The sequence below is a fragment of the Raphanus sativus genome, chromosome 8 (assembly GCF_000801105.2).
Source record: "Raphanus sativus cultivar WK10039 chromosome 8, ASM80110v3, whole genome shotgun sequence".
Taxonomy (NCBI): Eukaryota; Viridiplantae; Streptophyta; class Magnoliopsida; order Brassicales; family Brassicaceae; genus Raphanus; species Raphanus sativus.
Genome location: NC_079518.1, coordinates 25129413 through 25143862, shown reverse-complemented (window position 1 = coordinate 25143862; position 14450 = coordinate 25129413). Strand labels below are relative to the sequence as shown.

Genomic DNA, 14450 nt, shown 5'->3' with positions numbered 1-14450 from the left:
ATGATTGCAACAAGTGAAAAGGACAAGAGAAGCAGATGAAAAATAATTTTCATTTATGTCAAAGACCCTTTTAAGCCTAAAACTTAGAGGAAACAGAATGGAAATGGTAGATCTTGTGCATAATTTTATCTCAGACTCAGAGAAATACCTCTTTGGTGACCACTTGGGCTCAGTGGAGACTTCCACATACTCGGGATCAACAACCAGCAACACAAATACACGTTTATTCAATAGTTCTGCAAAAAGAAAAGGTAGAGCTCTCTGATTAATAAAAAATGCAAGTGTAAACTATAAAAGCATGAACAATAAAAATTCTGAAGATGCATATGCAAGTGTAATCCATATGCAGTGGATATAGAAGAAGCTCTCACCCGACTCAGAAATGTAGCCAACCCAGAGCTGAGCTTTATCCCAAGGCATATTAGGGAGAGTCCATTGAATCCATGCCAAACGCTCACACTTGGGGTCTAATCGTGGAAAGGCATAAAAATCATTGCCACTCACAAGAACTTTTGGTTCTGGATCACAAAGAAATACATTCATAAGTGTTAATGATCACATGTATTACAAAAAAAAAAACATAAACCACATCCCATATGAATGCTATCTTTATATATATATCAGTGCAAGTAATAATTACTTTAAAATCCACTAGTAGAAAGTTGGATACCTTCAAGTGTGTCTCCACCACTTAGATTGACCTCCCACAATGGTGGTAATGGGTTTGATCTGTCCAGGCGACCATCTACAAAGTCCAGCAGCCAATCAGATCAGTTCTATAAATTACATGGAAAATAGACAAACTTAAGCATTAGAGGGAGATGAAGGAACGACCCTTCCCTAACAGTAACGAAGCGGTTAAAGCGGGAATCAAAGACACCATCAGCATAAGTAACAGCAGGTGAACCATAATCAGGGGTGATTGGCTTGGAGATGAATCTGAAACAAAGTAGAACAAACAAACATGAGAAACTTGCCAAGCTAGCTAACTCAGGAGAGAGGTTAGTTATATCAATCATAATCACCTTTGTTAGCAAAGTGTTGCTTGTAGAGACGCTGATCTTTGTAATTGGAGAAAACAACAAGTTGATCGTGGGATGAAGAAACACGGAAAGCACCACCTCCATACTCCTGAGTCAAAGTCCTCACTCCAAACTCCTTTGGTGTTATATCAATTCCTCCTTCTTTTTCTCCTTCCATCACCAATACCTCTCTCCTTCAATTTCAAACCATCATCGCAAGCATCAAATTAGCGTTTTTTAGTTTCTTTCTTTTCTAAAATCTGAAATCAATCAAGTAGGGAAATAAGATACCCGGATTCATTGGGGCGAGACTCGAGCCAGACGAGACGTCCGCGGGAATCGACGGCGGTGCCTCCGAGACGCTTTGAAGCGCCGGAAACGACGTCGGCGGTGATCGGAGACTTCCAGGAACCATAAGGAGCGGTGATTTTTCTTGAGGAGGAGACTCAGAAGACGACATGGATGCGAAAGAGGAGCGAGGTGGTTTGAACGGAAGAAGAGGGAGTGAGTGAGTGAGGATCAAATGCTGGAATGGGACAAGAGAGGTCAAAAAAAATCTGGAATGAACCTCCTCTATTTTCAATTAAAAAATGAATTAAAAATAAATCAAAAATAGAGAGAAAAGACCATAAGACCAAAGGATTTAAATATATTTACTAACTTATGCCATTACTATCCAACCCAGATCTGACCCGGATCCAGAACCAAAATCTGAACTAACTTTTACCCTAATCTTTTTATTCTTCCTTTTTTTTCTCTATTTACATTCTTTCACCTTAAAATAAAATCAAAAATTTTCTTCAACCATTCATCAAATTTCTATTTTATATCTCAAATCGATAAATCCATAGTCATATTTATTAATTATATATCATCTATAATCAAATTTCATCTTTTATATACACGATTCAAGATAAAGAAGAACGCAGAGTATTACTTATACAACTAGAACAACTCAAACTAGTACAACTACGATTAGTACAACTAGTAAAAATAGTACAACTACAACAAGTATAACTAGTATAAATAGATTGAGTATAACCATTATAATTGATATATAACTAGTACAACTTTGCAATAATATGGTGATATTTATTTTTTTGTTTTCAGTGTATGAAGATGATAGAAAATAGGATGATGTAGAATTAATAAGATATGTTGGTCTAATCTTCCCCTCCATGCATGTATCAAATACATGAATGGTATATTTTCAATAATATTTAATTTGGTTAATGATTTGTTTATTAATTGTACTAGTTATGTTAGTTGTACTATTTTCGGAAAAGAAATCATCTTTATATTTTTGCTCTCAGGGCAAAAAAGGTAGATGCTGAGCCAGAAAAGTATTCAACCATGGCTCCCAAAAACAAGAGTCACCTGAAGAAGTAGAGAAGGGAGCGTTGGTGATGAGTAAGAGTGGCTCACCAGCGATGAACAAAAAAAAAACTTTACTGTGAGGAAGAAAGATGCCACAACGAAGAAGAAAAAAAAGAAGAAAGACAGAGTGAATAAGAAGAGTTTTGCGGCAAAGATGACTGAAGTCGTGGCGAAGAAGAGGATGCTCGACGGTGGTGTCCACGGTGGTCCTCATCAAATCCATCCAAGCAGGATTTCATATGTAAAACATGATTTATTAGTCGATTCAGTTACATTAGTTGCATATTATACATGAATTATATAATTTATATATTAATTATATTAGTTATATTAGTTATTTTGTTAACATGTTTAGTTGTACGAGTTATACTAGTTATATCCATCCCAAATAAGAGAAATTGTATGGTCATGATCAAACAAGAGAAAATGATTCTATGGTTGAGAAAAAAAGGAAATGGGTCCCATCCGAATGAGAGAATAAAGGATCATGTGGCTCGGAATTAAAGGAGATGTGAGAAAAGGAGGAAGTAGGTCACATCCGGCTATACATAGTTGTACTAGTTTTTTAGTTGTGCGAGTTTGTTCATAGTTGTACTTTGGTAGTAAAATCGAAAATATTAGTTATACCATATTATAAATAAGATTATCTGAGTGGTACCACTTATTTATGTGTTATATGACTTTGCCCCGTTACAATGAAATTATCAATTTCGTAAAAATGAATTTCATTAATGTTTTTCAAAAATTATGTGAACAAACAAGTTAACAAACCTTAAAAGTATAAGGTAGATCATGTAAACTTATGAAGTTGTGTAATAATTTATGATTTTTTTTTCAAAACTTCAAATACATCAAGATAAACTTTTTAAGTACATACCAATTGATATATTTGATTATTTTCTCATATGTAGTATCAAATTTGTTTTGTCAATTTCCGAAATGTCAAAGTTATACCAATTGTACCAGTAATACTCATCTAATATATACTAAAAGATTATACCAATTTTATATGTCTAGTAACGGGGGTTTTACCAATATTTTCACATCCTATCTTTGTAAAAACATGTTCAATGTTTGTTTATCATAATAATATGGCTAATATAGTTAATAAACTTTAAAAATGTAAAAAAAATAATGTAAAACTAAAGGTGTAATGTAATAATTTAACAAAACATTAAAAACCTCGACAAAATAGATGAAATTTTGTCATTATATACCAATTAAAATATTTGTTTGTTTATTTTATGTGTAAAACATTTATGTATCAGTTATATAATTTTTTTACATATTTAGTTGTACGAGTTATATTAGTTGTACTCAGTCGAATAAGATAATGAAATAAAGAAGATTGTGTGGATGTGAGTGGTTGAGATAAAAAAAAAAAAAGAAGAGATAAAAGAAAGAAAATGAGTGAAATCCGATGGCCAAGATCAGAACAAGATCATAAGATCCAACGGCTAAGGAAAAAGATTCATTAATGACATTGTTGTAAATATTTCATCTTTCACATCCGACGGTTCATATTATAACGTGAAGGATTCTGATCTAATGGTTCATATTCAGCCATCATTAGGTGGTTCTAGATTTTTTTTTGACCCATTTGTCCCATAAGAGATTAAAGTCCAGTGAGTGAAGTCAAGACTGCGTACCACTATCATATTATAGATTTGATCTATCACATGTTGGTGATTCTTAAAATAAAAGAAGAAGTGAAGTGAAGTGAATTTCAATAAACAAACACTACTAGTAGAGTAGGGAAAGGAAGGAAGGAAGGAAGAAACAGCGTTATTCCAGTGTCCCTTTTGATTTTAATTTTATTTTCATTTTTGAAGATATTTTTTTTAATCTCCCTGGCCTGGCCTGGCCTGGGACTGTGGAGAATATATTCTTTTACCTGTTTTGATTTCTTCTTCTTCTTTGAGATTCCATGTGATCCCGCCACCAACACAAACTCTTCTATTCTCGCGAAATAGTCGATTCTTCTCTCCGTTGATTCAGAAGCTTCGTAGATATTTATTTATGAAGAGGCGAGATTGATTGAGGATGCTTTGTGGTTCTTCTTTGCGAGATCGAATACAGCCTTGGCTACGCGACTACGTTAAGCTCCAATCTCTCGCCGTCTTCCTTATTTACATCCAGGTCATCCCTCTCTCTCTCTCTCCTCGTGATTGATTCGAAATCGACTCTAGGGTTCATCGATTCGTGATTATTTTTCTTTTCCAGATTGGTTGCGCGCTGATTGGATCACTAGGCGCATTATACAATGGCGTTTTACTCATCAACTTAGCGATTGCCTTGTTCGCGCTTGTGGCTATCGAGAGCAACAGCCAAAGTCTCGGCCGCACATACGCCGTTCTCCTCTTCTGTGCTCTTCTTCTCGATGTCTCCTGGTTCATCCTCTTCACCGAAGAGATTTGGTAATCACACTCTTGCTAATCTCTGAACTAATCTTGACTTTGCCTTTTGATTGACAAATAAGATGATCTTGTTGCAGGAGCATTTCGGCAGAGACGAATGGGACCTTCTTCATATTCTCAGTGAAGCTGACGATGGCCATGGAGATGGTTGGCTTCTTTGTCAGGCTCTCTTCCTCTCTCTTGTGGTTTCAGATTTACAGGCTGGGAGCTTCTATTGTCGACACTTCTTCTGATTTGAGAAACAGTTTCTTGAATCCGCCAACTCCTGCTTCTGCTGCTGCTGCTATTGACAGGCAGTGTTCTTCAGGTGCTGCTGCTGCTGAAGAAATCTTGGGTGGTTCTATCTACGACCCTGCCTACTACACCTCTCTTTTTGATGACGCCCAATCCAATTTGAGTTCACCAAAGGTACACTCTTTTTACTCGAGCTTTACAGCTTTGTTTTTTTTTTCTCTCTCTTTACAGCTTTGTTCACTGTCTTCATGCCTGATTATTGTTGATTATTGTTCTGAACGGTTTTAGCTGTAGTGGATGCAAATGCAATATACTGACTCTGTGATAAAATTAAGATGTATGATTCTTCTTGTCCTTCTGTGGTAGATGCAAAATAACAAGAGCGCTTAGTAAGATAACAACTTAGGATATAACATAACAGTATAACACACACTGCATAGTAATAAATAATGGGAGCATTGAAGAAGTCACTCAGTCAATCCAATTTTTTCATCCTTTTGTAGGTGAATCATTATTCAGCTGAGAACAATGGATCACCATCTGCTGCAGAAGCCTCTCGGATTATGTCCCCCGGATCCAGATCATTGCATGCTATTGATGTTAGTCTCTCCATTGTTTCAACATTTTTTTGTGGCTTTTCTAATGTCTTGTTTCTGTTGCCTTTACTTCTCTCGTATCAGTCACATATGATAAAAGACAGTTCACGTTTTATTTCTTTGTAGGAAGAGAAAGGTCTGAAACAACCGCCGGGAATGTCTTCATCATCATTATGAGCAAACTACATTCAAGAACGGTGGTGCTACTTTAGCATCTAAAGAAACAAGAAGTAACTGCTTCGCTAGCTGAGGTTTAGAGTTCGAAGGCATGAAATAATCTCTATGTTCTTCCAAAGGACAAGAAGAATTATATATCACCTGGCAGAAGATGAGATTCTATATGTTGACGACAAGTAAGCACAGTTTCTACTTTGTTTTTTTTCATTTTGTACGAAAAATCATTATTTTTTTGGAGGGGATATGTGTGGTTAGAGTTAGAGTCAGAATATACTTTGATGCATATCATAAGATTCTTTCCCGGTTTTGCTTTTGTGTAAATGGAGATACAATTTCTTTCTTTTGGGGTTGCAATGGATGGAGAGAGTGAAGATTCTGAGATTTAGATGTCTCGTCGTCCTTGTGTATGAATATTAAAAGTAGATGATCCTGGATTCCAAAAATATTGATAGACCAAGCTTGAATCTTGTGAGTTGCTCATGAGAATGATGAAGATTGCAGTTGCATGTTGCAGAGAGAGATGATATGGACATCCGGTTTAGACATGGTTTTTATCCAGGTGTGGACACCGGTTTTGCAACCAGTTGGTATGGAAATTGGACACGATTGATGCGGTTTGGAGACTTTTTGTCGAGTTTTCACAACTGTGGAGTTTGCTCTCCGATTTGAAACTAGAACCACACACTCTAAAACTTATTGGAACACATGAAAATAAATAAAAGAACACTGGAGTCTTGTACGCACCGTTAGCAAGTGTAGTGCTCCTAAAAACGTGTAAGCCCATACAATAACTATTATATATAAAAAGAAAAAGTAAAGCCCACGAGAAAGTGGAGCTAATTAAAAAAAAAAGGATTGAAGCCAATAAAATAAACCCAAGAAAATGCATGAGTTTGCTTCAGTAATCTTTCTTTGAAAAGTCATATGATCTTAATCTAATTCAATTTAATTAATGGGACAAGTCCACTCTGATATTTAATCAGTCGTCAGTAGCAGCAGCTTATTAAAGACACACAAGAAGGATCTGGAATCTATCGTCTGTCCTCGTCTATAAATTCAATCCCACAAACCTAAACGCTTTCTTTCGGTTTTAGCTTTAAAAAAAAAGGTATCAGAGAGATTCATCTGCTCTTGAAGAGGAAGAAGACTCGAAGGTTCTTAAACAAAGCGCTTACTTTTCGTCAATCTATTGTTTTTGTTGTGAGTTAAATGGAACGTTTCTGCGTATCATTTAGTTTTGAATCGAACCATAACGTATGTAGTATGATCGATTTCTTGTGGGAGTTTCGATTCAAACTACCTTTGCCTCTGATTTGTTCCAAAGTTTTATGCCTCTCTGTTATGACTCAATACCACGCATATTCTTCTTCTCTCCTGTGAGCTTGAAAAAATGGGGTTTTTTTTTCTTGGAGACTCGTTCTAGGGTTTGATGTAGATCTGTCTTGCAACTAGATCCGGTGTCTTGTGGAACCGTTTGGTTAACTTAAAGCTGAGTGTTTGTTTTTTGGTCTATAAAAAAAACAGGAGAAATTAATCGAGCATGGAAGAAGAAGGAATCGCAACGAGGAGGACGTACTGGTGCCACATGTGCTCTCGAACAGTGGATCCACTTATGGAAGCTGAGATCAAATGCCCCTTTTGTGCAAGTGGCTTTGTTGAAGAGATGTCCGACGAAGAGGAACATGATGATCACAGAGCAAACAGCACCTCTCTCTGGGCTCCCATCTTGATGCAGCTCGTGAATAATCCTAACCAGACTACTGTTGAAGATAGTCCCAACCACGTGGCAGAGGCTGAGAACGAAGCTGCTGGAAACGATGTGGATTCTCAGCTCCAAGAGATCCTCAGGAGAAGAAGAGGACGAAGTTCTGTTTCCGTTATACGACTATCTCTTCATGGAGTAGGAGGAGGGTCGACGCTTGAACCTGATGAGAACAACAACAACAACAACGGAGATGGAGATGGTGGTGGTGGTGGTGGTGGTGATAGAGAGAGAGGACGCTTGATCATGGTGGATGGTGGTTCTTTGAGCGAGTATTTCATCGGTCCTGGATTCGAGGCGCTGCTTCAGCGTTATGCAGACAACGATCCCAACAGATACGGAACGCCTCCAGCTCTCAAAGAAGCTGTTGAGTCTTTGTCTACTGTCAAAATCCAAGAGGAGGATACTCTGCAGTGTTCTGTTTGTTTGGATGATTTTGTGATTGGGATGGAAGCTAAAGAGATGCCTTGTAAGCACAAGTTCCACGGTGACTGTTTACTCCCGTGGCTTGAGCTTCATTGTTCGTGTCCGGTTTGTAGGTATGAGTTACCTTCGGATGAGACCAAGACGGAGTCTGCAAGAACTGAAGAACCAAATGGTGGAAGTGTGTCTTCTTCTTCTTCTACAAGCAGCCAAGGAAGTGAGAACAGTCACCCTACTGAGCAAGAAGAGGAGAGCGATGATGGTGATGGGATTGAATTATCAATCCCGTGGCTGTTTAGCAGCTTGTTCTCGTCGTCCCAAGGCAGCAGCAACCCATCGACTGATACAAACTGAAGAAAGAAACATGTTTCTGAGACAACGAAAGCTTTTGTGATATGGTCATGAAACCACCGTTCAAATCTTAACGTGTTTTTTTCTGTGGTTGTCTGTACATAAGCTTCCCAGATTTGGTTGAATGCTCTCTACCCTTTAGTAAACAAAAATCTATGAGTTTGTGTTTAGTCCCCGAAGTTTATGGTTGGTTTATTAATAACCCTTCACTGGATCTCCTTGCGTATGCGCCTGATCTGAAGTACTTATATTACACTACCTCTCTCCCATTAATCTTTACCGCAAAGTTAATAACTCAATACTTTAAAATAATTGGCCACTATTTTAGCGGTTGAAGCTAATAATTGGACATGTTTTAGCCATCTGTTTAGCAGTGCAAGAAGCTTGGAACATGGGTTTAAGTCCACTTGTCTATCTTTTAAATAGAATGCAAAATAATTAGTAACATTACTATAGAAAAAACATTGGATACAAAGTCACCTATTGGACCACTGAAAGTGATTTAATTTTTATGTTTTACAAGATTTTGGTTGAGTTATAAAATTTATTGATTTCTTGATTAAAATACTTTAAAATTGAATTTAAACCAATTAGTTTTTTATTAGACTATATCTTTTTTTTTGTTGGACACATGATTAGACAACATCAGGCTGAAGACTATAATGAAAGTATTGTTCAGTGAAAGAAAAAAAAAAGATTACATCAAAACGTTTTTAATTCACAAGGAATGAAAACACTGTTTTTTTCTAACGTCTCCACGATTGAAAACAATGTTATTTAAAAGTAAATCAATTTGAAATTGAACACACCTAATTAGACAAATATCTTGTAATATCATACGTGGCGGACAAAGAGTGGTCGTTCATCTTAAATTCAAGCAAAGACAGTAATATTAGACATCTCGACATGTTTTACCTGAACTACCCTCATCCGACAAAAAGATTGAGGGGTAGTTTAGTAAAGTATATATAGCTATAAAGATGTCTTAAGGCTCCTCAGATCTAAAACGCGACCTTCTCAGAAACAAAACCTCATCCCCAAAGAGAGAGAGCCAAAGGCAGAGAGATAGAAAACGAGTCTTCACCCTTTATAAATCCCATTTTACAAATTTACAAATCTCTTTTTCCCTCTCTAAATCCTCTCTTCCTTCATTTGTGTATATATACACAAATCCTTCTCCTTTTCAAATCATTTGGAGGTTTCGAAACCCTAGATTTGAGATTCCGCATTCCAATCTAACGAAAGGTTTGATTTTGATTCTTGCCCTCTGTTTCTAATCGGTTCAATCACTCGGATCTGGTTTCAGTTTCCTCGTAGCTGTTTAGAATTGGATCTGAGATTTTCTCGATTAGTATCTTGTCCTTGTCTGATTGTGAAACAATTTGTATAAGCTCGTGGATGTTTGTAGATTCAAGTGTTGAAACTTAAACTATCTGTCTCTTTGATGTTTGCAGATTCTCATGAGTTTCAATTATAACTGCTTGTGTCTGAGATCTCTAGCTAATTTGGTTGTGTTTACCGTTTGTGTATGTTTAGAGAATGGCTGAACAAGGAATGGAAGGGAGTCAGCCAGTTGACCTTATGAAACATCCTTCAGGGATTATTCCAACTCTTCAGTGAGTCCTCTCTTGTCTATATAACACCACCATTCATAGATTCTTGAGTTTGTGTGTTTGTGGACTGACATAGTTTTAACTTTTTGTCTCTCTGTTTCAGAAACATTGTCTCGACAGTGAACTTAGACTGCAAGCTTGATCTTAAATCCATAGCTTTGCAGGCTCGTAATGCTGAATATAACCCCAAGGTATATCATTAGTCTTTCTACATCTCTGTATTTATATATTTTAAAACTTATGTCAGAGTATATTTGATGTTTTTTTCTCTGATTGCCTACTGGAAGTTCAAACTAATTTTGTTTCTGTATTTTGGATATAGTTTAATTTTTCCTTGTGTGTTTCTTCTTCAGCGTTTTGCTGCAGTAATCATGAGGATAAGAGAGCCAAAGACTACAGCTTTGATTTTTGCTTCTGGGAAAATGGTATGTTATATTGGCTTATTACCATTATCTGGTTACATTTCTTGATCTACCATGTTCTTGTTTTAACGTATCTATCTGTTTTGTCTACTCTTTAGGTGTGTACCGGAGCCAAGAGTGAACATTTTTCAAAGCTTGCTGCGAGAAAGGTAAAACCATCTCTTCTCTCAATACAGTCTGATTTTCTTTCTTATTCTATGAACACTGTAGACATAAACTTGATGTATTTTGATGTTAAAGAACTCTTTTTTTTTTCTTGTTGTTGTTCAGTACGCTCGGATTGTTCAAAAGCTTGGCTTTCCTGCAAAGTTCAAGGTACTCAAATAAAATCTATATAAAATCTATCTGTCTCTGACACAACATACACTGTATTGTCTCCGATCAGGCATTTCATTTGGTTTTCATTCAAAGAAGAAACTACATATTACAGTCTAGTAATGATATCTCTGATTACATTCTACAGGATTTCAAGATTCAGAACATTGTAGGGTCTTGTGATGTCAAATTCCCCATTAGGCTTGAAGGTCTTGCATACTCTCACAGTGCTTTCTCAAGTGTAAGTGCATCACCTCAAGAGTTGTATAGCATTTAGATGGAGATAATTGGTCTGATGGTTCTGCATCTCTCTCTCTCTCTCTCTCTCTCTCTCTCTCTCTCTCTCTCTCTCTCTCTCTCCAGTACGAGCCTGAACTATTCCCAGGGCTGATATATAGGATGAAACAACCAAAGATTGTGCTACTTATTTTTGTCTCTGGGAAGATTGTTATAACTGGAGCCAAGGTAAAATAATCTCACTTTCTCTCAGAATGATCAACACATTTTTGTCATGAAACATCTGATGAAATCCTGAGGGCTACACTTATCAGATGAGAGAAGAGACTTACACTGCCTTTGAGAATATCTACCCAGTTCTTACAGAGTTCAGGAAAATCCAGCAGTGATAGTATGTAAGTCTCCAACTTTCTTTATTCATTAGCTCTTCCATCAACCACCAGTGGTTTAATTATTGATCTTTTGATACAAGCAGAGCTATGATATACATCAGAAGCAAAGAGAACATGTTTACAATTCAGATTGCCATGAACTAGAGATCCCGGGTGGTGGCAAAGCGCTTGGTGAGGTTACTTTCCTTCAACAAAGGACTGTGTTTGATTATTCAGATTGAGAACCAGAATTTGTAAATACAGAATGGAGATTCCAATCTCTTCTTCTTTTTTGTTCTATGTTGCTTCCAAGTATTGTGTTTCGTGTAATGTTTGTTTTAGTGAGCAGTACCCAAATTGTTAAAGAGTTACTTAGAACTTGTCTACTAACCATGTCTAATAAGACACCAACACTGTGATAAACTCATTTAAGCCTGTTTGCAGCTCTAGTTTCTGAAATGTTTGGAGTGTCATGGATCAGTTTAACGATTTTTGGGTGAATCTTAAATGGATTGTAGGCGACTATATTTGGCTTCAGATGGTCTTAAGGCAATTCACTGCTTATTCATATAAACACAACAGTACCGCATAAATAGCTACATGATACATAATGTAAAACAACAAACAATAGTTCTTCAAGTTTTCCAAAGAAGCATATTGGATGGCTAGTAATTGACAGTGGACTTGATTGCATCCAATATCTGCAACAAACGTGAAAACCCCATTAATTCGAAATGTGCTTTTTTTTTATGGGAAGGTAATGAGGAATATAGGAGCTTGCCTTGTTCTTGGTGGGCATGTAGAACGGCTCAAACACAAGAGGGAATGGAGTGTCTAGACCACAAACTCTGCTTACTGGCGCTTCTAACTGCAGAGAAAACAAAACCACTTGAGAGTTAGATCTCTTGTAAGATGAATAAACATTGAGCTTTTTTACCTTCAAGAAGCAACGTTCGAGGATTGTTGCAGAGATCTCTGCTCCAAAACCTCCCGTCACAGGAGCTTCATGGCTTATCTGCAACCCCAAAGCCAAAACAATCTATAAGAACGACCACACACAAAAAAAACAAACACTTGCTTGAAACTTACAAGAAGCCTGCCAGTCTTTTTAACAGAGGTCTCCACTGTTTCTTTGTCCCAAGGTAGTAGAGTCTTGAGATCTATCAGTTCACATGATATTCCTTCCTGCCATTATTAAAACTCAAGACCCATGTTACTCCTAACTGCTAAACAAACGAATTATCTTAGTATAAAGCTGAAACCTTCTCCGCGTCTAGACAAGCTTGTTCCATAACGGTAAGCTGAGCTCCCCATCCAACAAGTGTTATGTCATTGCCTTGTCTAATAACCTGACGTTAACTCCTCCTTTGTCAGACTAAAGACTATGAAGTTGTCATACACTGACTGTTAGATAAGTAAACAACATTATACCTCCGCTTCTGATAAAGGTATCATATAGTCATGCTCTGGAACTTCTTCTACCGCTTGACGATATAGCCACTGAAATTAAGAACAAATTTTCAAAGAAGAGAAGCTGAATTGGTGTAAGAGAAAGAGACAAGTATACCTTTGGTTCGAAGAAGACAACAGGATTTGGATCACGGATAGAGGATAACAACAGTCCCTTTGCTTCTCGTGGACTCCGAGGGATAACAACCTTAATGCCAGGGACATGGCAGAAGAAAGCCTCAGGGGATTGTGAATGGTAATGTCCACCATGACCAACCGCCCCATACGGTGCTCTTATTGTAAGTCCTATAGTATAAAACACCCTAATGAGTAAAAGAGATACTGACTGATATGAAGTCAAGACGACAAGGTATACATACCTCCACAGTTGAACTGGTTACCACTTCGGTATCTGAACTTTGCAGCTTCATTAACAATCTGTGAATCAAAACCTCTTTATCAGAAACCAGATTCTTGGTACTTAAAGGTGGGGGGAACACTTTCTTTACCTGATCAAAAGCAGGATAAATATAGTCTGCAAATTGAATTTCTACAACTGCTCGATTCCCCTGTCAAACAAAGATCAAACAAACACACATAGATGTCAAACTTGAGTTCACAAGAGAAACATAACGCCGACAAGAAAGAACTAACCATTGCTGCTAGACCAATACCAAATCCAACAATGCCCTGAATCGAATCAAAAAGAAGTTTATGTGAATGACTCATCAAGAACAAAAAGAGTAATACTCAAGACATGGAAACATACATACTTGCTCACAAAGAGGAGTGTTGAAGACACGGTTTTTGCCAAACCGTTCAGCTAATCCTGTTGTGCAGCGGAAGACTCCACCAAACCCAACATCTTCCCCAAATACATAAGACCTTCCACCGAAAAAAGAAAGAGTTCCCAAAGTCAGACTCCAACACAAGATCATACACTTCAAGAAACAGGCTTAAGCTATCTCACCGAGGATCGGTTTCCAAGGCGATGTGAAGAGCTTGGTTGATAGCAGAGTAGAGGTTCAACGACTTCACGGTTTCTGATCCACACGACGTCGTCGTAGAAACCATCCGTGCTCCGTGAGCTGAGCCCGGAACAGCCAGTTTCCGACAGAATCTGCTTAAAAGAGACGCCATTTTATGCAAAAGATCAAAGCTTTCGTCGAACCAACCAAACAATCAATCAATCAGAAAGAAAGAGAGAGCTTTTGTTTATTTATGGCAACAGTCTCAACTCTCAACTAGGCCTAGTCTCAACCACTTCGTGTGAGAGATAGGATCAAAAAAGGTTTGTCCTTTAAGCTGAAAGAAAACAGATTTTTCTAAGTTAATCACGGAAGAAGAAAGACGATACCCTTGCCATGTCGGATCCGACACGTGATCGATATCTTCGAGTTGCAACAACTGACACTTCTCTTCTAATTTTTCATTAATTAATCACCACTAATTATTAAAAGAAAAAATCACCACTAATTATTTAAGAAAAAAAAAACTTATTTCATTATTAAGCACCACTAATTATTAGAGAAAAAAACTTAACTGTTGTTCTATTTGGAATGGGCCAAGGATGTTCTACTTGGAATGGGCCGAGGATAAAGGCCCAATTTAAAATAAGATTCAGGATCCTGTTACCTATCCGGATCGTTGAATCCAACGGTCAAGATTAACTCACAGCTGAAGA

General features: G+C 37.3%; 4 protein-coding genes and 1 long non-coding RNA gene across 6 annotated transcripts; 3 read left to right on the top strand and 2 right to left on the bottom strand.

Annotated features, from left to right (window-relative positions):
- Positions 1-928: 928 nt before the first annotated feature.
- On the bottom strand, positions 929-1472 carry LOC130498449 (uncharacterized). The gene is made up of 3 exons (XR_008937336.1): positions 1314-1472; positions 1026-1216; positions 929-939 (listed from the first exon to the last, which is right to left on the bottom strand). It is a non-coding gene; the product is annotated as an uncharacterized LOC130498449 (long non-coding RNA).
- Positions 1473-4304: 2832 nt separating this feature from the next.
- On the top strand, positions 4305-6280 carry LOC130499199 (uncharacterized). Its single transcript, XM_056993199.1, has 5 exons — positions 4305-4538; positions 4623-4816; positions 4894-5224; positions 5554-5649; positions 5773-6280. Exons 1-5 carry the CDS (start codon positions 4443-4445, stop codon positions 5821-5823), a joined length of 768 nt encoding a protein of 255 aa, XP_056849179.1. The 5' UTR covers positions 4305-4442; the 3' UTR covers positions 5824-6280.
- A 527-nt stretch (positions 6281-6807) lies between these two features.
- Positions 6808-8573, top strand: LOC130499198 (E3 ubiquitin-protein ligase SIRP1-like). 2 transcript variants are annotated; one of them, XM_056993198.1, is made up of 2 exons: positions 6808-7023; positions 7348-8573. In XM_056993198.1, the coding sequence occupies exon 2, from the start codon at positions 7364-7366 to the stop codon at positions 8360-8362; it is 999 nt and encodes a 332-aa protein (XP_056849178.1). In that variant the 5' UTR covers positions 6808-7023; positions 7348-7363; the 3' UTR covers positions 8363-8573. The 2 variants fall into 2 exon arrangements, with proteins under 2 accessions (XP_056849178.1, XP_056849177.1); XM_056993197.1 differs by having other exon boundaries at positions 6810-6977.
- A 781-nt stretch (positions 8574-9354) lies between these two features.
- Positions 9355-11766, top strand: LOC108822838 (TATA-box-binding protein 2). Its single transcript, XM_018596021.2, has 10 exons — positions 9355-9604; positions 9896-9975; positions 10076-10163; positions 10326-10397; positions 10493-10543; positions 10665-10709; positions 10858-10950; positions 11073-11174; positions 11261-11341; positions 11422-11766. Exons 2-9 carry the CDS (start codon positions 9899-9901, stop codon positions 11333-11335), a joined length of 603 nt encoding a protein of 200 aa, XP_018451523.1. The 5' UTR covers positions 9355-9604; positions 9896-9898; the 3' UTR covers positions 11336-11341; positions 11422-11766.
- Positions 11767-11856: 90 nt separating this feature from the next.
- On the bottom strand, positions 11857-14135 carry LOC108822836 (2-oxoisovalerate dehydrogenase subunit beta 1, mitochondrial). Its single transcript, XM_018596019.2, has 12 exons — positions 13737-14135; positions 13540-13651; positions 13421-13456; positions 13276-13335; positions 13147-13204; positions 12885-13072; positions 12749-12817; positions 12580-12666; positions 12407-12502; positions 12255-12332; positions 12099-12185; positions 11857-12018 (listed from the first exon to the last, which is right to left on the bottom strand). The coding sequence occupies exons 1-12, from the start codon at positions 13904-13906 to the stop codon at positions 11983-11985; spliced, it is 1077 nt and encodes a 358-aa protein (XP_018451521.1). The 5' UTR covers positions 13907-14135; the 3' UTR covers positions 11857-11982.
- Positions 14136-14450: the final 315 nt, after the last annotated feature.